Source organism: Anabrus simplex, chromosome 2 (genome assembly GCF_040414725.1).
Source record: "Anabrus simplex isolate iqAnaSimp1 chromosome 2, ASM4041472v1, whole genome shotgun sequence".
NCBI lineage: Eukaryota > Metazoa > Arthropoda > Insecta > Orthoptera > Tettigoniidae > Anabrus > Anabrus simplex.
Window position 1 is genome coordinate 806,147,725 of NC_090266.1, and position 21,883 is coordinate 806,169,607.

The 21,883-nt window shown below is 37.8% G+C and overlaps 1 protein-coding gene across 1 annotated transcript in view; it reads left to right on the forward strand.

Moving 5' to 3' along the window:
- The window catches only part of LOC136863694 (dynein assembly factor with WD repeat domains 1), a 277,042-nt gene that overhangs the window by 87,288 nt on the left and 167,871 nt on the right, over nucleotides 1-21,883 (forward strand). Inside the window, exon 4 of the mRNA XM_068226039.1 lies at nucleotides 17,365-17,549. Coding sequence (XP_068082140.1) covers nucleotides 17,365-17,549 — 185 coding nt within the window. The remainder of the gene's footprint in view (nucleotides 1-17,364; nucleotides 17,550-21,883) is intronic.

Here is a 21,883-nt window from a genome sequence, read left to right on the forward strand (position 1 = left end):
TTTCTGCTTTAAAATTATGATGATAGATAGTTTAGAGGATCGTACCACAGTAAAGAAAGCTAGAAATGAAACTCTAGATGATGCATTATTCATGTGGTACAGTGAAAAAAGAGAGCATGGTGTTCTGATTTCAGGGCCGGTTTTACAAGAAAAGGCGCTTAGTTTAAACAGCAAGCTAGCAAGTGGAAATCCTAACTTCACAGCTAGTCAGGGTTGGTTGGAGAGGTGGAAAGCTCATCAAGTCATACGCCAGCTTTCAGTGGATGGTGAAAGTTTTTCAGGGGATAAAGTTGCTGTTGACAGTTTCATAAAGTAATTTCAGGACATTACCGTATTTGCTCCAATAACTTAACGCTAGATCAGATATACAACGCTGATGAAAATGAGCTGTTTTATTGCATGCTACCAAATAAGACACTAGCATCTAAATTAGATGAATTGGCAAGGGGTTATAAAAGAAGTAAAGATCGCATTACAATTATGGCATGCATCAATGCATCTGGAGGATATAAATTTCCTCTCCTGTTAATAGGGAAAAAAAAAAAATCCCCGTGCTCTTAAAAATGTGAATCGATCTGCCTTGCCGGTTTCTTACACATCCCAAAAGAATGCATGGATGACAATGGAACTTTCAAAAACTGGTTCCAAGAAGACTTCGTGCTGAATGTAAAAAGGTTTTTAATGAAACAAGGTTTGCCACTGAAGGCCATTTTTTTCATTGACATTGTGCCGTCACATTCGGGAGTGGAAGAGTTGATCAGTGGTGATATCCGAGTGAAATTTCTGCCACCTAATGTAACACCTCTGTTGCAACCAATGGACCAGGGTGTATTGGAAAACATCAAGTGGTTATACAGGAGGCAGCAACTCAGCAAACTGATTGAAGAAGAGGGGGAATATGATGTAATTTTGGCATTGAAATCAATAAATATGAAAGACATTATTTATATGAATGCATCTGCATGGGATCAAGTTAGTAAAATGACAATTTAAAAGTCTTGGAAACATCTATGGCATTCTATCTGTGCATCTACCACTGAGGTTTGTGAAGTTGTGGACTCTTCTGAGTTCCATGACACATTTGCACGCATGAAGATGAGAACGACGTAAATGACTGGGTGAAAAATGACTGTAATTCAGGCTATGACATAATGACAGATGAAGAAATTATTGTCTCTTGTTCCTTGGCAGGTAATGACGAGAGTGATAATTAAATCAAAAATGAAACCAGCGCTCCATCAGAAGAAACAATGACTCCTGGAGAGGTAACAGTGCAGCTGGACAAACTGATAGCCTATTTAGAATCCCAGACTGAAACCACACCAGCAGAACTGATGTTATTAAAATGTCTTTGTGATCGTGCTGCATGCAAATGCTATACAAATGTAAAACAGAAAAAACTCACACATTATTTTAGTGCATAAAACATAGTCGTAAATGTAAGAAAAGTGTTCTTATATTTTTTTTTTTGTACAATTGAAGAAAGGTGATAAGTGTACAACTTATGTTAATAGATTGTGTTACGTGTACTGTATTTGTTTTTTATTTTTTTCCATATTATCCGGAATTTCGACAGTCCAGATCAGTTCCAGCCCCACTTAATCCAGATAAATGAGGTTCTTGTGTAGTCGTCTTTGGTGATGATTTCTTATATTGCTTTAATTCAAGTAATGATAATATTTATACCGAGCTCAATAGCTGCAGTCGCTTAAGTGCGGCCAGTATCCAGTAGTTGGGAGATAGTGGGTTCGAGCCCCACTGTCGGCAGCCCTGAAGATGGTTTTCCGTGGTTTCCCGTTTTCACACCAGGCAAATGCCGGGGCTGTACCTTAATCAAGGCCATGGCCGCTTCCTTCCACTTCCTAGGCCTTTCCTATCCCATCGTCACCATAAGACATATCTGTGTCGGTGCGACATAAAGCAAATAGCGATAATATTTATGTCCAAAGTGAAGTTCTGTTTCATGTTTGCTGAAGACATGTAGCAATTGTATGATGTTGGAATAATCAATTCAACAGCTCACAATCTTAAAATTGGGATGTCATCATAATGATGCCCTTCTATACTTGACATGGATATTGAAGGATATTGTTTGAGACGATGTGGGTTTTTTTTTTTTTTTTCAATTTGCTTTGTGTCACACCGACACAGATAGATCTATGTTGACAATGGGATAGGAAAGGGCTAGGAGTGGGAAGGAAGCGGCCGTAGCCTTAATGAAGGTACAGCCCAATATGAAAATGGGAAATCATCGAAAACCATCTTCAGGGCTTCCAACAGTGTGGTTCGAACCCATTATCTCCCGAATGCAATTGTGACTATATAATGTGCTATTACTGTAGGTTCTTGGATCTCCACTTAATATGTTCTGGATATGTTGGGAAAATTACAAGAAAAAGTCATCATCCTGTCCTTTACATTCAGTAACTGAAACACTTACTTTAATAAGGATGAAATAAAATTCCACAGGATGCAGTTCAGAGTCTTAAATGGCTCATTGCAAGACAAGTTCGTAAATATATTTGTGCTTCTAATGATCATATCTTGCACTGATGTAATTAAGTAAACAAAGAGGAATTTGAATTTGTAGTCATTGTCAAAGAGATAGACCTTATTCCTGTTTCCCGAATTTAAGTGCGTTTGAAATCCCAGTTCTAGAGTACTATATTGTTACATGATAATGCAACTGTCAGCTCACTTGAAGCTCCAATAGTTAGTTCCTCGAAGGGATGAGTGAGTCAAAGTTGGTAAGTTACCACTCAGCCTGCAGGCATGTGACAGCATTTTGCTTCCATTGTCCCTTTCTGGAAGGCAGAACCAGAACACTCAGATTCTGGCTATACTTGGAAGGTATTAGAACTTAATAATAAATTATATATAGGCAAGCTCACCTCGAAGAGGAGAACATCTTGACTGGAGTCAAACCAGGTGTAGGCCTATAGCAGTCATATGTTGTGATGGCCAAGGGACTTGCTTTGGAATCTGACTGCATGGAGTTTCTGTGTGAAGTGGCTGTGGTGCATGCACAGAAAACTGTAAGGTGAAAACTGTCAGTCATGATTATGGAGGTTCACCCATTCCAGTTAAAGTCTGCAAGCAAAAGACCCATTGTGAGAACAATGCACTTCTTTAAATAGACTGTAATTAATGAAGTGTTGTCATTCATAGTCTAGTATCATTGACCATGTGTATGTGTGTACTGATTGGGTCATCCTCAATTCAATTAGTTCATTAAAACAATCAATGTTTTATTCCTAATAACATTAATTAGATTCAGATTCTAGCATGGGAAATCAATTGATAAACCTACTATGTAACTTACACTATCAATCAAGATAACATCGATGGCTTAGTGCACAAACATTGTATGTCCAAAAATCATCATTCTGAGAAAACTCAAATTGAAAGTTTATGAAGTTGCAGTTACTTACGACAAATAATATAGCTGTAGCCAGTGTTACTCATCTGTAGATTATTTCTTTGTAATTGCATTTCAACAACTGAACCACATTTTTGTGCATCAGTAAAGGAATTATTCACTATATTTTAATGGAATGTTGGGACATACAACATTTGTCACTAACAATGAGAAAGAGAACTTCAAGGCACAAATGTTGTATTCCTCAAAGGAATTGATTTCAACATTCTTTTTTCATCATTTATTATTAAATAAAATCACAAGGTATGATTAACAAGTAATTAAATAAAATTGAATAATCACTGTTCTTTTATAAATATGTCTTAAATCTTTCAAAACAGTGTCCAGGACATACAATATTTATGCTCCATTGGGGCAGTAAGAACTTGAAATTTTCAACAGCAAAATAGTATGTCTGGACATAGAATATTTACACCTTCAAGTGAAATGAAAACCAAATGGACATACCCAGGTTAAAGTTATTATATGGGACATACAACATTCGTGAAGTAGAGTTGTTGATTTAACTAGGACATGCAATATTTGCACCTTGGAAATCAGCATGTTCCCTATTATTTGGACATACTATAATTGTGAATTAGCTAGAAATGTTTGAGAGACATCCAAATATGGTATTAACTCTAAACTGGCCATAAATGGACATACAATGTTTGTGCACTAAGCCATCGACATACATTCTGGGAAATACAGTTAGGAGAGCTAATAAATCAGAGAATTTTGCAAGTTACGGGAGGATGGAGATCAGCATCCAATCAGGTAAGGGATAGCATACTAATAGAAGAAAAGTTATAAACTGGTGCAAAGCATCACATCCTTCATCAGTAGAAAAGAGAAGAGGAGAGAGGTTCTGCAGATTGTTGTGAACCTGGATGCTGCTGAATAGAAGAGTACAGTAGAGACAAGGTTGATTATCTGATGTTAAGGCTGATTGCTTCCTTTGATCCGAGCATTAGATAATGTCCAACCACAGAGTCCCTTACAGTTAACCCGTATACTGGGGAGCGCGACTTAAGTCGCTCGAGGAAATAACCAGCCAGGTGGGGAGAGCGACTTCAGTCGTACGCTGCTATTTTATTTTTTTCCTCGACTCTCAGCTTAGCCAGAGTTATGAAATTCAGTCCTCGTTATCTGCATACCCCTGTCATTAAGTGGTATTTTTAGTAAATACTTCCGCTTAACAGAAACAGATCAGAGAGAGATGTATATCATTCAACATAATTCGCTTCCGTGCAAAAGCGCGCTATGTGTTCGCCTCGCACGGGAACTAGGCTAATCAGCTGCGTCCTTGCTATGTGCTTACTCGAATACTTTAGTGTTTTATGAGACTGGGAACTGTATATCAGTGTGAAAAGGAGTACTGTAATTTCGGGGAGGAGTGAATTTGAACTTATAGATGTGTTGCACTTCTATTGTTTCATAAGAGTACTTTTCAGTCATAATTATGTCTTCTAAACGACATTGAGTTGAAGAATTACGTGATGACAGCTTGCGTTCATTTGTACATGAAATGTTGGAGTTTAGCGACGAGGACGATGACTTCAGTGACTTCCATTCAGATAGTGAAGATAATTCGTTCTCTGGAGAAGGAGGCGCATGTGGTACAGGACAGCATTCTGGTGCTATCACAGCGAATGGTCGCGGGTTCGAAAGTAACACCTCGGATGACGACAGTGACGATGGAGAGATACAGGCAGATTCAAACTGCAGTGATATGTCAGGGCCTATTACGTGGGTAGAAGATGGACAGAAAAGGAGTAGATTTCCAACAAAGTTCATTCCTGGAGTAAAAGGACAGTTTATGGATGTAAAGACTCCAGAGGATATTTACGAACTGTTTGTGGACGATACTATCTATAAGTATATTGCTGAGCAAACTAATATTTATGCGCAGCAGAAAATTCGTGGTTCACAAAATGAAACGGAGGAGTAGGGAAAAAGACTGGATACCTACAAATAAGGATGAAATAAAACTTTTATTCGGACTTTTGCTTCTTCAAGGGATTAACCACAAACCTACAATGGGGCATTATTTTTCTCGTAACAAGTTACTGGCCACGCCCATATTTTACGAGACCATGACGGAAAAGAGGTTTTTCCTTCTCTTGAAATTTCTCCATTTTTCTGACAATGAGGCCTGCGATGGGCAGATGCCTCCTGAACTATACAAGGTAAAGCCAGTCTTCGATCACTTTGTGAAAATGTTTCAACAGGCTTACATCCCGGATGACCAGCTATCCATAGACGAAAGCCTTCTTCTATGGAAAGGTCGCCTTGGTTGGAAGGTATACATTCCAAAGAAAAGGTCCTGGTTCGGAATGGAATCTTACAAAATTTGTGAAGCGAAAACGGGTTACGTGTGGAATATGTTGTGGTACACAGGAAAATCAACAGAACTCAAGAGTGAAGTCCATGGCATCGATCTATCACAGTCTTCCAAGCCGATGAGAATTGTGTGTACTCTGGCAGATAATCTACTGAAACAAGGATACCTGATAGGAATGGACAACTACTATAGCAGCCCTGAATTATACGACCTGCTAAATGACCTCGATACTGACGCAGTGGGTACAGTAAGAACCAACCGGAAAAATCTCCCTAAGGAACTTATGAGTAAAAAGCTGAAGAAGGGAGAGGTAACGGCTGCTTATCGAAAGAAACTCATGGTTCTAAAATGGAAGGACAAGAGAGATGTTTGCATGCTCAGTAGTATCCACGATGCTGAAATGCGAACTGTCCCTATCAGAGGAAAGGACGAAACCAAAGAGAAACCTGTAGTTTGCATAGACTACAATGATTCTATGGGGGGAGTTGACCTTTCCGATCAGTACGTCATTATGTACTCCACAGCAAGGAAGCGAATGAAGAAATATTACCAGAAAATTTTCCAGCATCTTCTGGACCTCGTGGTATTCAATTCATTCATCATTTTCCGGCAACATGGAGGAAAATGATGCAGTTCAGAATTCACCTCATCGATAAAATCCTCGAAAAGTACACAGGTTCAACCCCCGCTGAAGCAATGCCTGTCCTTTCAGTTAGACCACTTCCCGCTGCTCCCACAGAAAGATTCAGCGGTAGGCATTTTCCTGATGTGAATCCACCATCGGGAAGAAGGCAGCACGGTGTGAAGAGGTGCGTGGTGTGTCTGGCGAAAAGAGAGAGACGTGAAACAATCTACAGGTGCAGTGACTGCGACGTCGCTCTCTGTGCAGCTCCGTGTTTCTGTGCTTATCACATGCAAGATGTGTAAAAACAGTGCATGAGATGTAAACTGTGTGACTAGTGTAAATAATATAATTAGTGAAATCAGTCCTGATGTGTAAATTCATTCCGATAAAGAAGTAATTATTGTGAGAAGACGATTAGAACCAGGCTACCACTGTAAGTACTTACTCTCAACTTATTACTGCGATTGCAAACCCTGAATGAAAAGTATTTCTCTCAACTGCGGTATTTATTTCAGAAATTGTAGATTAGTTAATGATAAAGTGTATTTGCAGTGTATAGGCTTTTAATTTTCCTGAAATTAATATGAAAATATAGATATTCCAAAAATAAATTTATATTTGTAATATACAGAAGTTAGTACGAGACTTAGGTCGTTTTTGTTCCAAAACTATAACACCCACAAATATTAACAAATAGGCAAAAAATCACTTTCTATATCAGAATTAGGATATACGTAGCATTTTATTATCAAGTATATCAAAATTTGGAAGGTTTCTTGAATTTATTTGATTATTTTTCGAGTTACGAAAATTCGTCCCCACCAGAACAGAGTTACCGTATCGCGCGCTCCCCAGTTAACGGGTTAATGCAACTATTAGCTCTATATTGACTCAGTATGTTAATTCTCAGTGACAGCCAAAGTACAGTGTATTCTCGTTAACAGAAATTCCAGGGAACTAAAAAAGGAATAGTTTTTTGTGAAAAATATTTGTACTAAATAAGAACTCAAATTTAGAGTTACTGTACAATTGCAACTACTTAATTATTACTGTATAAAAGACTATCACAAGAACAGGAACTGGACAGACAGACAGACAGACATGATGTAAAACTAAAAATTGCATTTCCTTGTTCATTTTCTTGTTCTTCTTCCACTTCCTAGCCTTTTTCCAGTTACTTGGATAATACTTAAGGATTAAGCCCAGTTTTATAGCCAGATTAGCTGATGTACCCATGCTTCGTTACGGAATCCTGCACTGTATACATAATTCTAGGTTAAGTAGCACACACGTTGCGAGTAAGATTGTAGTAAATTGCATAGTTCTTAATGTTACCACAGAAATGCGACGGGGAGTCACCATACATCTTTTCTCATGTGACGACAGGGTTAGGGAATTTTCAGTGTAATGGCAGGCCCTCTTGCCTACTATCAGTTACAATTAAGTTGGGGAGTTTTCATTATGATGTTATAATGGCAGACACTCACTCTCCACCTGCCTTTTTACATCCTCAGAAAGACTGTCTTTGATGTTTTCCCAACTGAATTCAACATAGTTCATTACAATTACATCAGTAGGAAGGTCGCAATTAAAAGCAATGCCATCATATGAAATACTCGATCAAATGAAAAACCGCACATTTTCTCTTTTAATGAACAGTACTAGACTGCCGATCTAACAGTCCAAAGTTCCAGAGCTGGAATTACCAGGACACAGACAGCAGTGAACACTTCTCTGCCATTATTACGTTAAATGTGCACACTGCTCATTCCAGCCAGTGCCTCAGAATAGGGATGGAATAGCTGGAATACTATGATGAAACATTGTATTACTTACCAGTAGTTATCAGCAAATTTGTGAACAAGAGGAATGGCATGCTAAAGAAGAGAGTTATCTAACTCCCCAGCTACTTCCCGCCAATATTCAGTCAGGCTGTTATACTCGGTATGCAGCAGTAATCCCATCTATCGGAGACGAGCAGCAGCAGAAGACACGAAGCACATCACAACAAACAAAGGTCAGGGTAACGTTGTTGAGATCAATTTTGTGAGCTTTCTATATTACAGGCCTTCACATGTAGTTGTCTTCCAACTCTGATATTAGAGCATCCATATTTTTTCCTCTGATTAGTGTTGGATAGAGGATGGTTGCCTAGTTGTACTTCCTCTTAACACCACCACCAATCTTATCATAGTTGGTACGGTAAAACAGAATAGGACAGACAACCGGGTGAGTTGGTCATGCGGTTAGGGTCGCGCAGCTGTGAGCTTGCATCCAGGAGATAGTGGGTTCAAACCCCACTGTCGGAAGCCCTGAAGATGGTTTTCCGTGGTTTCCCATTTTCAGACCAGGCAAATGCTGGGGCTGTACCTTAATTAAGGCCATGGCTCCTTCCTCCCCACTCCTAGGCCTTTCCTATCCCATCGTCGCCATAAGACCTATCTGTGTCGGTGCGATGTAAGGCAAATAGCAAAAAAAAAAAGAAGAATAAGACATAAATGATCAGAAATTGTATTCTCTGTGACTTATGTAGTACTTTTTGATAGGACCAATAACATAGGTAATTAAAAATTAAATTTTAGATGCCTTCTCCTAAACTGCCATTTCAACCAGGGTGGACAAAATTATTTATGGCCTAGATTGTAGTGACTTATTCCCTGACTTTACATACCGATTTTTATTAAATTCTCTTCAGCCGTTTTCTCGTGATGCACGTACATACATACAGACAGACAGAAATGACAGAAGAATAAAAAGTGTATTTCCTTGTTACCATGGACATGACCAATACAGAAATACCATTATTTTTAAATTCTCAGCAATGTACAGACAAAACTCTTACTTTATATATAGATGTCTTTCTTGGTGTCAACGCTATTTGCAGGGATCTATTTCACTATTGCATTTTTGTATGGTGGTTGGTAGAGTGGTGTGTTGTGTGTATATGCATTGAGACAAACAGAAACACCCAGTCCATGAGCCAGATAATTTATCGAATAAGACTAAAATGTACATCATTGACCTGTATTCTTCTTTGAGTTTCTACTGAATAAATCCCATCCCTAAAACTGATAGGCCTATCCAACATCTGTCTTTCCATAGTACACTGTAAACATTGTGCTTTACAAGTATTTCCTTCTGTCAGAGTCACCGATTCCAGACCGTAAGGTGTTGCTAGTAGGATACAAATATCATATGCTTTGGTCTTCAGTCTAAACAGTTTCATTTTTGTTGGTTTGAATGAATTTAAGTTTCCTAAATGTTGCCCAACTCATTCTTATTCTTTTGGGGAATTTCAATCAAATCAATCACAACTGATCTGCATTTAGGGCAGTTGCCCAGGTGGCAGATTCCCTATCTGTTGTTTTCCTAGCCTTTTCTTAAATGATCGCAAAGAAATTGGAAAATTATTGAACATTTCCCTTGGTAAGTTATTCCAATCCCTAACTCCCCTTCCTATAAATGAATATTTGCCCCAGTTTCTCCTCTTGAATTCCAACTTTATCTTCATATTGTGATCTTTCCTACTTTTAAAGACATCACTCAAACTTATTCAACCACCGATGTCCTCCTACGCCATCTCTCCACTGACAGCTCAGAACATACCACTTAATCGAGCAGCTCGACCCGGGCCAAACTTTGCAACATTTTTGTATCGCTACTCTTTTGTCAGAAATCACCCAGAAGAAATCAAGCTGCTTTTCTGTAGATTTTTCCAGTTCTTGAATCAAGTAATCCTGGTGAGAGTCCCATACACTGGAACCATACTCTAGTTGGGGTCTTACCAGAGACTTATATGCTCTCTCCTTTACATCCTTACTACAACCCCTAAATACCCTCATAACCATGTGCAGAGATCTGTACCCTTTATTAACAATCATATTTATGTGATTACCCCAATGAAGGTCTTTTCTTATATTAACAACTAGGTACTTACAATGATCCCCGAAAGGAACTTTCACCCCATCAACGCAGTAATTAAAACTGAGAGGACTTTTCCTATTTGTGAAACTCACAACCTGACTTTTAACCCCGTTTATCATCATACCATTGCCCACCGTCCATCTGACAACACTATCGAGGTCACCCTGCAGCTGCTCACAATCTTGTAACTTATTTATTACTGTGTAAAAAATAACATCATCTGCAAAAAGCCTTATCTCTGATTCCATGTCTTTACACATATCATTGATATATATAAGAAAACATAAAGGTCCAATAATACTACGTTGAGGAATTCCCCTCTTAATTATTACAGGGTCAGATAAAGCTTCGCCTAATCTATTCTCTGAGTTCTATTTTCTAGAAATATAGCCACCCATTCAGTCACTCTTTTGTCAAGTCCAATTGCACTCATTTTTTCCAGCAGTCTCCCGTGATCCACCCTATCAAATGCTTTAGACAGATCAATCGCGATACAGTCCATTTGGCCTCCTGAATCCAGGATATCTGCTATATCTTGCTGAAATCCTACAAGCTGAGCTTCAGTGGAATAACCATTCCTAAACCCAAACTGCCTTCTGTCGAGCCAGTTATTAACTTCGCAAATATGTCTTACAAAGCTTACATGCAATGCATGTCAAACTGACTAGCCTGTAAGTTTCAGCTTTATGTCTATCACCCTTTCCTTTATACACAGGAGCTACTATAGCAACTCTCCATTCATTTGGTATAGCTCCTTCAACCAAACAATAATCAAATAAGCATTTCATATATGGTACTATATCCCAACCCATTGCCTTTAGTAGAAATCTTATCAATTCCAGCTGCTTTTCTAGTTTTCAACTTTTGTATCTTACTGTAAATGTCATTGTTATCATAGGTAAATTTTAATACTTCTTTAGTACTACTCACCTCCCCTATCTGGACATTATCCTTGTAACCAACAATCTTTACATACTGCTGACTGAATATAGTACGCGCACTTTTTCTTGAGCCCTAGTTCCCATTCGTTACTATGGAGATCCGGGCTCAAGATAAAGTGCGCGTATAGTACTTCTGCCTTTTGAAAATCCTCGCATACACACTCCCCTTGTTCATTAATGATTCCTGGAATGTCCTTCTTTGAACCTGTTTCTGCATTAACGTACCTATACATACCCTTTCATTTTTCGCCAAGATTTGTATGACCACCAATTATGCTTGCCATCATGTTATCCTTAGCTGACTTCTTTGATAGATTCAATTTCCTAGTAAGTTCCTTCAATTTCTCCTTACTTCCATAACCATTTGTAACTCTATTTCAAATCAAATCAAAATCTCTTTATTTGCAAATGAGGTGTCTACCTCGGTGGCAAATGGTACACTAAAATACATTATTGTCAAGCACTAAATATTAAATTAACAAGAGAAGAAAATTTTCCTATAATACAATATTATATAATTTACGCTAACAATTTTTTCTATTAAACACACAGCTCATCCTTAATAAATTTATATTGTTTACAAAATTCTACTTATAATATCTCCTGTACTACTTACAAATATAGTCAACTGATATACAGTATGTGGAATTACTTCAAATGATACTGTACAACTGGTATAAGATTAAAATTTACATTGCATTTATTTACTTTTTTTTTTTCTTTACCCATTCTGGAACCTAAGTAGCATAACGACCTGCTGCGTCTTAACCAGAGCCCCTTTTGCCACCACTTTAAGAGTTCCTGAAGGGCCTTCACAGCTACCGTAGCGGTCCCAGGGCACTCAAAGTCCCCACTGTACTTCACCCCTACAGGCAGTCCCCTACTTTGGCTGTCCAACTCCTTAGACCAGGGGATGGAATTAATTTATTCACACACATTTTTTATTTATATTAACCTGCACTGGTCGAATGCCCTCTAACATTTCATTTATTTTCTCTGTTGCTGTTTATACTCTTCTTGAATATCTGTACAGATTTTGGAAAAGGATCAAACACTACCCCTGGTAAACTGTTCCACTTCTTCACACCCTTCCCAATGAATGAAAATTTACCCCAATCGCTTCTGCTAAAATTCCTTCTAATTTTATATTTGTGGTCAGTCCTGCTGATATAATTATTTTCCAACTGAAGCCTCTCATGGATATCTCCCCATGCTGCTTCTCCTGTATAGGCTCTATATAATCCTATAAGTCTAGTTTTCTCCCTTCTCTTACTTAAAGTTTCCCACCCTAGTTCCTTTAACATTTCTGATACACTACTCTTTCTCCTGAAATCCCCTGTTACAAATCTTGCTGCTTTCCTCTGCAGACTATCTATTACTTTTATTAGGTATTCTTGGTGAGGATCCCAAACACTGTTTGCATATTCCAATAATGGACGAACAATACTAAGGTAACTTTTCTCCTTTAATTCTTTGTTGCATCCTTTAAGTACCCTCATTATGACATGTAACGATCTGAATGCTTTTCCAACAATGTCATCCAGAGCCTGCACCTCCTTCTTAGTCTCTTTACTTCTCTGTTATAATATAGTGGATCCTTACCATTCCTTCCACCTTTAAAGGTACAAACCTATTTTCACATTCCTCAACAATTGCTTTAAACCTATCCCAGAATTTGTTTGCATTTTTATTTACCATTTTCCAGTGATCGTAGTTACTTTTTTTAAACTCCCTCATGCCTTTTTTTATCAGCCATATTGTACTACCTAATAGTCCTAATTTTAATACCTTCCTTTCTTTCACATTTATTTTTAACTACTACAAAAACAGCTTCGTGATCACTAATACCATATATTACTTCGTTTTCTCTATAGAGCTCATCTGGTTTTATCAGCACCACATCCAAAATATTCTTCCCTCTAGTTGGTTCCATCACTTTCTGAATCAGGTGCCCTTCCCACATTAACTTACTTGCCATTTGTTGTTCATGCTTCCTGTTGTTCGCATTACTTTCCCAATTGACATTTGGTAAATTGAGATCACCCGCTACAATCACGTTCCTTTCCTTATCGTTTCCCACATAGCTGATTATCTTATCAAATAATTTTGAATCAGCGTCAGCACTACCATTTCCCGGTCTGTTCTCTCCAAAGACATGAAGTTGCCTATTATCTTTAGAGATGAGCCGTACACCCAGAATTTCATGGTTTTCATCTTTAACTTTTTCATAGCTTACAAATTCTTCTTTCACCAGAATGAATACTCCCCCTCCTACCATTCCTATCCTATCTCTACGATACACACTCCAGTTCCATGAGAATATTTCTGCATCCATTATATCATTTCTCAGCCATGATTCAACTCCTTTTACAATATCTGGTAAGTATATATCTATTAAATTACTTAATTCGATTCCTTTGTTTACAACGCTTCTACAATTGAGCACCAACATTTTTATGTCATCCCTACTTGATTTCCAGTTCCCTGTTTGCTCAACACCGCTCCCTAGTCCACCCTGTTTCCCTGAATGTACCTGCCTATAACCCTTCTAAACAAGTTTCCTAACTTATATGTACCACTGCGGTTTAAGTGAAGGCCATCTGAGCACAGATCCCTATCTCCTACCCACCCATTAGGATCTAGAAATCTCGCTCCCAGTTTCCCACATACCCACTCCATAGTCTCATTTAAATCCCCAATCACCTTCCAGTCAGTATCCCTCCAACACAGTATTCCACTGATAACAATCTCCGCTTCCTTAAACTTCATCTGTGGTGCATTTACCAGATCCCACACATCCCCAACTATGTTGGTACTTATATCTGCTTGCCTTGCGTTGTTAGTACCAACATGAAACACTACCACCTTCTCCTTCCCCTCTTCCTTCTCTTCTACTTTCCTCAACATCTGCCTCAACCTGATTCCTGGATAACACTCTACCCTGGTTCCCTTTCCTCTGCACACTTTCCCCACATGTCTAACGATGGAATCCCGCATGACCAGAGCCTCAACCCTACCCACCTCATTTGAATCCCTCTCCTCCTGGTCAGCCCTATCTTCTCTCACTGCTGCAGAAGCTACTTCCTCCTCCATTTTCTCCCTCCCATGACCCTGTTCCACCTGTCCTTTCCTTTCCACTGCACTACATTTCCCTTTCCTACCTTTTCCCTTCCTCCTACTTCCACGCATATCAGCAACAGTTCCCTGTTCCTTGTCTTCCCTTGGTTGTTCTACCTGGAGTGACTCGTACCGATTTTTCAAAGACACCTGTCCTGAATTCTGATCCTGAACAGAGCCCTTAGCCTGCAATGTCCTTCCCTTTAAAACATTAGACCACCTGTCTGCTACAGTTCCCCCGTTTCCTTCCCATACCTCCTTTACACCTACTGTATCCTGTACATTATTTGAGGGAGGCCTACTTTCCTTTCTGTCCTCTGAAAGAATCGTAATTATCTCCCTCAAACTCTCCAACTCCTCCCTCATACTCCTTAGTGCCTGGCCACACCCACAGTTCCTACACTTGCACTGCGTAGCCATTATTTACAGAATAATGGGAAGAAAAGGAAAAATAGAATAACTTATTCTGTGCAAATAAAAATGAAAGGAAAGAAATATTGCATATAAAAATGAAAGGAAAGAAATATTGCATATAAAAATGAAAGGAAATAAATATTGTCTAGGATAGTTCACAAAGACAACAAGGTAATTAGTATAAGCTACTGCTACACTACAATACTACTTAGTTGTACGAATTAATTTTTTATAACACCCTAACAGTATGAAAATTGCTGTTAATTACTGAAAACCGAAAGTAATACACAAGAATTAGGTCTTTCTGCACATTAGTTGTTCTTTCCAAATTGTATCTAGTGACTTGTGACCAAGGTAGATGTATTCATATTGTATTTGTTGTGTTCATTCTCCGGGCTGAGGATTTTGGTTTTCCTAATGTTCATTTCCAAACCAATCACTGCTGAGGCTACAATCAACTCCTAATACTTCTTAGTTTTTCTAGGTCTTCACTACTGAGTGCAACATCATCAGCAAACCAAAGATGGTTCAAGTATATTTCACCACTTTTAATTGCTCTTCTGTCCTAGACTACCACTTTCAAGGCAGTAAGGAGCAACTTAGTAGAGCCTGTGTCCCATTGGTAAACTGCTATGCCCATTGAGATCTTGCCAGTTCCTGGACCTTCACCTGTCCTGACTGCTATTGCAACACAGCTTAATATGACAACTTCACCTTATTGGTTTACAGGTATTTCATCAAAAGGGAACCAAGAATTATACTGGATCGTATTTTGGGGTGGGAAGTGGGTGTTTTTTTTTTTACAGCTGATTATGCTTATCGTAAAGTAATCCCAGTATGCAGTAGCTGTTGTTTTAGCAGTGTTAGATACCAGTACTCTAGCAGAGCAATTATTGCACATATATAGACAGTAAAGGCATTTTAGTAAGAGTGATTTTGCTTCTCTATTGGATATTACAATAGTTCCAAAGTTGAACAATCAAAGAATATATTGAATTAAAAAGCTTTATTTTCAGTAATTTAACATTTGTTAATTTTTTTAGTATAGTTTATTGGTTTATATCAGTGCACAATCCATCTGGTATGCACAGGATGTATGAAAAATACTGTCCAATAATAATAGGTCATAATAATGGGGATCAAGAAAATGAAAATCTGGGTAGGAATCAACTTGTTATTTCACTATTTTCATCTAAATTTGAATAGGCAAGTAACTTATTTTTGTTGTAGACAAGGTCTGAAACCCCAAATCCTCAAATGGGGTCTCCATGATGTCTTAAATCACAGTTATATTGTGAAACCTACTGTTTTGGTGCCTAGTAGTCATGAAAAGGCAAGATCCATCAAAACCTGAATGCCGATTTTTTGCATGAATACAATACAGAAGGTCGTTTGGACTATATCCGCCTGATTTTCAGGCTACCTCACTGCCAACACCAGTCATGTTCTGTTGGAACCCCAGCATCAAAGTTTCTATTGATACAAACTCCAGCGTAGCACTGGCACGGGAATTCTGTTCCATTCCTCCCTGCAAGCTCTCCATGGACCATCCAGAGTGCATGGATAGTCTGCTTTGTACAGTTGTGGGAGTATGTCTGATAGATGGGTGACTTAATGAATTCCTGAAAGTGTCTTTGCATTCACTTTCATGTTCTTTTCAATATGGAGTCTTTCTTTCAACTGTCCAAATGCATAGAAATCCAATGACTGGTATTAGGCCTCTTCACAGGAATGTCCTGAAAAAGAATTACACGAATTCCTAATTGCCATTCCATTTTCTGATAAAAACACATAGATGTACTGGCAGTGCGACTGTAGTCCGTATTGATCCACATCTGGTTTGAGTCTGTTCCGTACAGTTGTGGGAGTCTGTCTAATAGATGGGTGACATAATAGATTCCTGGAAGTGTCTTGCATCCACTTTCAAGTTCCTTTTCAGCCCTTCTTATCATCAACTTAGCCGCATAACTGAATCCTGCGGCAACCATAAATCGAAGTCAGAAACTGTTTCAGCAATGTCGAAGAAAGTTGCTGAACCCCTTGGTATCGATGTTATCACCTGAATGTGACCACTACCCATGAGATGGATGTATGCTTCATCCATTGTGATACTGTCTTCCATTTTGACCCTGCCAGGTGCATTTCACTATGTGTGTGCACAAAACATGAGCATGAAGAAAGGAAATGGTGGTTGATTTTTGGCACTATTTCATGGCATTTATGGACGATACTCACACACCTACAAGGTCAGACACAACACGGCTTATGACTAATCAAGTGGTAGTAGCGTTATGCAGCCGGTGAGATATAAACCAAATGATCTTCAAACTGAGACCAAACAGAACAGCTGCCGAGATTCCCACTTGATAAATTAGAGTTGCAAACTACATTCCCTTACTTTCCCCCCATTGACTCCGGATGAAAATTATGAGTTAGAGAGTTAGTTTCTGTCCTCATTTTAATTGTCCTAATCCCCTTAATCACCATCAGCAGTTATTAGATGGTATTTTTCCCACATCCTGTGTTATTCAGGCAATTGAAACTATTTGTCCATATTTATTTTCATGATATTTCATGTTAGTGATAAAATACTGACTGGATCCTTCGATAAAACTGCTCGATTATGGTCAACTGAAAATGGAGAATGCTATCAGACATTTTGGGGGCACACAGCGGAAGTGGTGTCTGTGAGGTTTAGTCCCCAGAGTGATTTGGTTGCTACAGCATCTATGGACTCAACTGCAAGATTATTCAGCATTGTAACAGGCAAGTTAAATATATTTTATTAGATGATGAATTATTATTATTATTATTATTATTATTATTATTATTATTATTATTATTATTATTATTATTATTATTATTACGGAAGTCTTTTGTTGCTCTTTATTTTATATTATTATTATTTTTATTTCTATTTCTTCTCCACATTCATCCCTGATTCATCTGATGGCCTTGCTGTTACTTTTGCAACGCACATATTGTGTAACAAGTAACATCTTAATTGGAGCTTAGATGGTGTCGTCAGCTCCTACTTGGAATGCTAGCTTAGTGAACCATCTGGTGACAAATGAGAGTACAACTTACTATTGACCTACAGTAAAGCATTCTTAAATTCAAACCTTCATTATTGGAGAAGTATTCCTCGTGAAAAGTCGAGATTTTCTTCTGAAGACGCGGAGCAAAGTTCTCTGCTAAACCTAAAGAATTTCACCTTGTTTTCATGACAAGGCAAAAGCCCAATAACTTATTATCATGTCTACAATTACAGGTCGTGAGAGTATTCATCAAAATATTATCAAGAATAATAATAAACCAGAACAATCAGAAAGGCAAAAGAATAACAGACCTGCAATAAAGGCAACATAAAGTTACATATTGACTTCTTCTTTGGAGAACATGGTGTTCTGCTCACTTGTGGAGGTAGATGCTTGAAATTTCATGAAGAAATATAGTAAAGGGGCAGAAAGGGAAAGAGGCAGGATTTTGGATAAATCAGAGGACTTCATTGTTGATCTTTGAGGATCACCTACTAGATGGAAGAAAATTTTGAATAATTGCTTCTTTTTTAAAAAAGAAAAAGCTCAAAAATGACAGAAACAACAACAAAAACCAGGGAGAAAATGGAAAAAAGTAATATTTTGAATAAATAGGCTAGCTGTGAATTCTACTGATTGGTCCTTTACACTATTCATTCCCCTTTGTTCACTATTTATCTTCTTCAGTTCCTATTTCCAGATCTCTCACTGGATAGGTTTCTGTTTCTAGAAAATAGAACTCAGAGAATTAGAGTAGGTGAAGCTTTATCTGTCCCTGTAAAAATTAAGAGGGGAATTCCTCAAGGCAATATTATTGGAACTTTATGTTTTCTTATATATATCAATGATATGTGTAAAGAAGTGGAATCAGAGATAAGGCTTTTCGCAGATGATGTTATTCTGTACAGAGTAATAAATAAGTTACAAGATTGTGAGCAACTGCAAAATGACCTTGATAATGTTGTGAGATGGACAGTAGGCAATGGTATGATGATAAACGGGGATAAAAGTCAGGTTGTGAGTTTCACAAATAGGAAAAGTCCTCTCAGTTTTAATTACTGCATTGATGGGGTGAAAGTTCCCTTTGGGGATCATTGTAAATACCTAGGTGTTAATATAAGGAAAGATCTTCATTGGGGTAATCACATAAATATGATTGTAAATAAAGAGTACAGATCTCTGCACATGGTTATGTGAGTATTTGGGGATTGTAGTAGGGATGTAAAGGAGAGAGCTTATTTTTCTCTGGTGAGACCCCAACTAGAGTATGGTTTCAGTGTATGGGACCCTTACCAGGATTACTTAATTCAGGAACTAGAAAAAATCCAAAGAAAAGCAGCTCGATTCGTTCTGGGTGATTTCCGACAAAAGAGTAGCGTTACAAAAAATGTTGCAAAGTTTGGGCTGGGAAGACTTGGGAGAAAGGAGATGAGCTGCTCGACTGAGTGGTATGTTACAAGTAACTATTCTCATTTTGGTTCCGTATTGAAGTTGACGTATGTCTCAAATATTATTACAATATTTTTAAGTCCACCTGTTCAATACAATACAATATAATCCACTATTTCATATGGTTAAAATTTTATACATAATACATAAAAGTCAATGGTACATGTTTCACCCTCCTTTACGGGCATCATCAGCCTAAATCAATCTTAAAAATAATACATATGGAGTCTTTCTAATCTTATAAATTATAGGGTAAAATGTTGAACAATGATTTTGTGAAATATTATACAATAACATCTAAAACAACGATAATGTACCAAAGTGTGTTAAAAAAAAGTAAATGAACAGTTTTTGAAGATTAAAACGTGGTTAAACATGAATATTTGAGAGTTTAAAACTAAAATGGATCCTTTTGTTATATATCATTAAGACTGTGATGGCCTTGAGTGTAAAACACAATCATCAAAGGGGATGTTTCTTCAATTCCCATAGTATGAATCCAAGATGGTAAAATCACTGTCAGTTATTTAAAACAGAAGTGTGAACGTAATAAACATGTTAAAATGTATACAGTTGATATATCTGAAAGTAGAAAAGAAAATGGAACTTCTTGTGGAGGTGTTGCTAATGATAAAATATGTCAAAGCTAGCGGATGTCAGTAATTATGTTGGTAGTCAGTTGGATCCAAAAGACGGTCAAGTTGGTGTTATAACCCCGTTGAAACATTTGTTGGAAGAAATGATCGAGTTTTTTCTGAAACAAAATGTTAAAGAAAGTTGGTTAAATAATACTGTACAAGAGACTTCGCGTACGTCAAAAATGCCTAAGGCGGTACTTACTCGTACGGTGCGTATTAAGTACGTCGGGCTGTTCCAGCAACGCTAGCTTGACTGAGTTTTCTACTTCTAGTATTATAACGGTCATTCAATCAATCAATCAATCAATCAATCAATCAATCACTACTGATCTGCATTTAGGGCAGTTGTCCAGGTGGCAGATTCCTTATCTGTTGCTTTCCTAGTTTTTTCTTAAATGATTGCAAAGAAATTGGAAATTTATTGAACATCTCCCTTGGTAAGTTATTCCAATCCCTGACTCCCCTTCCTATAAACAAATATTTGCCCCAGTTTGTCCTCTTGAATTCCAACTTTATCTTCATATTGTGATCTTTCCTACTTATAAAGACACCATCCAAACTTATTCGTCCCACGCCATCTCTCCACTGACAGCTCAGAACATACCACTTAGTCGAGCAACTCGTCTCCTTTCTCCCAAGTCTTCCCAGCATAAACTTTGCTACATTATTGTAACGCTACTCTTTTGTCGGAAATCACCCAGAACAAATCAAGCTGCTTTTCTTTGGATTTTTTCTAGTTCCTAAATCAAGTAATCCTGGTAAGGGTCCCATACACTGGAACCATTCTCAAGTTGAGGTCTCACCAGAGTCAAATATGCTCTCTACTTTACATCCTTACTACAACCCCTAAATACTCTCATTACCATATGCAGAGATCTGTACCCTTTATTTACAATCATCTTTATGTGATTACCCCAATGAAGAGCTTTACTTATATTTATACCTAGGTATTTACAATGATCCCAAAAGGGAACTTTCACCCCATCAACGCAGTAATTAAAACTGAGAGGACTTTTCCTATTTGTGAAACTCACAACCTGACTTTTATCCCCGTTTATCATCATACCATTGCCTACTGTCCATCTCACAACATTATCGAGGTCATTTTGCAGTTGCTCACAATCTTGTAACTTATTTATTACTCTGTACAGAATAACATCATCTGCGAAAAGCCTTATCTCTGATTCCACTTCTTTACACATATCATTGATATGTATAAGAAAACATAAAGGTCCAATAATACTGCCTTGAAGAATTCCCCTCTTAATTTTTACAGGGACAGATAAAGCTTCTCCTACTCTAATTCTCTGAGTTCTATTTTCTAGAAACAGAGGCACCCATTCAGTCACTCTTTTGTCAAGTCCAATTGCACTCATTTTTGCCAGTAGTCTCCCATGATCTACCCTATCAAATGCCTTAGATAAGTCATTCGCAATACAGTCCAATTGACCTCCTGAATCCAGGATATCTGCTATATCTTTCTGGAATCCTACAAGTTGGGCTTCAGTGGAATACCCTTTCCTAAACCCAAACTGCCTTCTGTCAAACCATTTATTAATTTTGCAAACATGTCTTATATAATCAGAAAGAATGCTTTCCCAAAGCTTACATACAATGCATGTCAAACTGACTGTCCTGTAATTTTCAGCTTCATGTCTATCACCCTTTCCTTTATATACATGGGCTACTATAGCAACTCTCCATTCATTTCGTAAAGTTCCTTGATGCAAACAAAAATCAAACAAGTACATCAGATATGGTACTATATCCCAACCTATTGTCTTTAGTATATCCCCCGAAATCTTATCAATTCCAGCTGCTTTTCTAGTTTTCAACTTTTGTATCTTACTGTAAATGTCATTGCTGTCATAAGTAAATTTTTATACTATTTTAGTATTAGTCACCTCCTCTATCTGGACATTATCCTTGTAACCAACAATCTTTACATAATGCTGACTGAATACTTCTGCCTTTT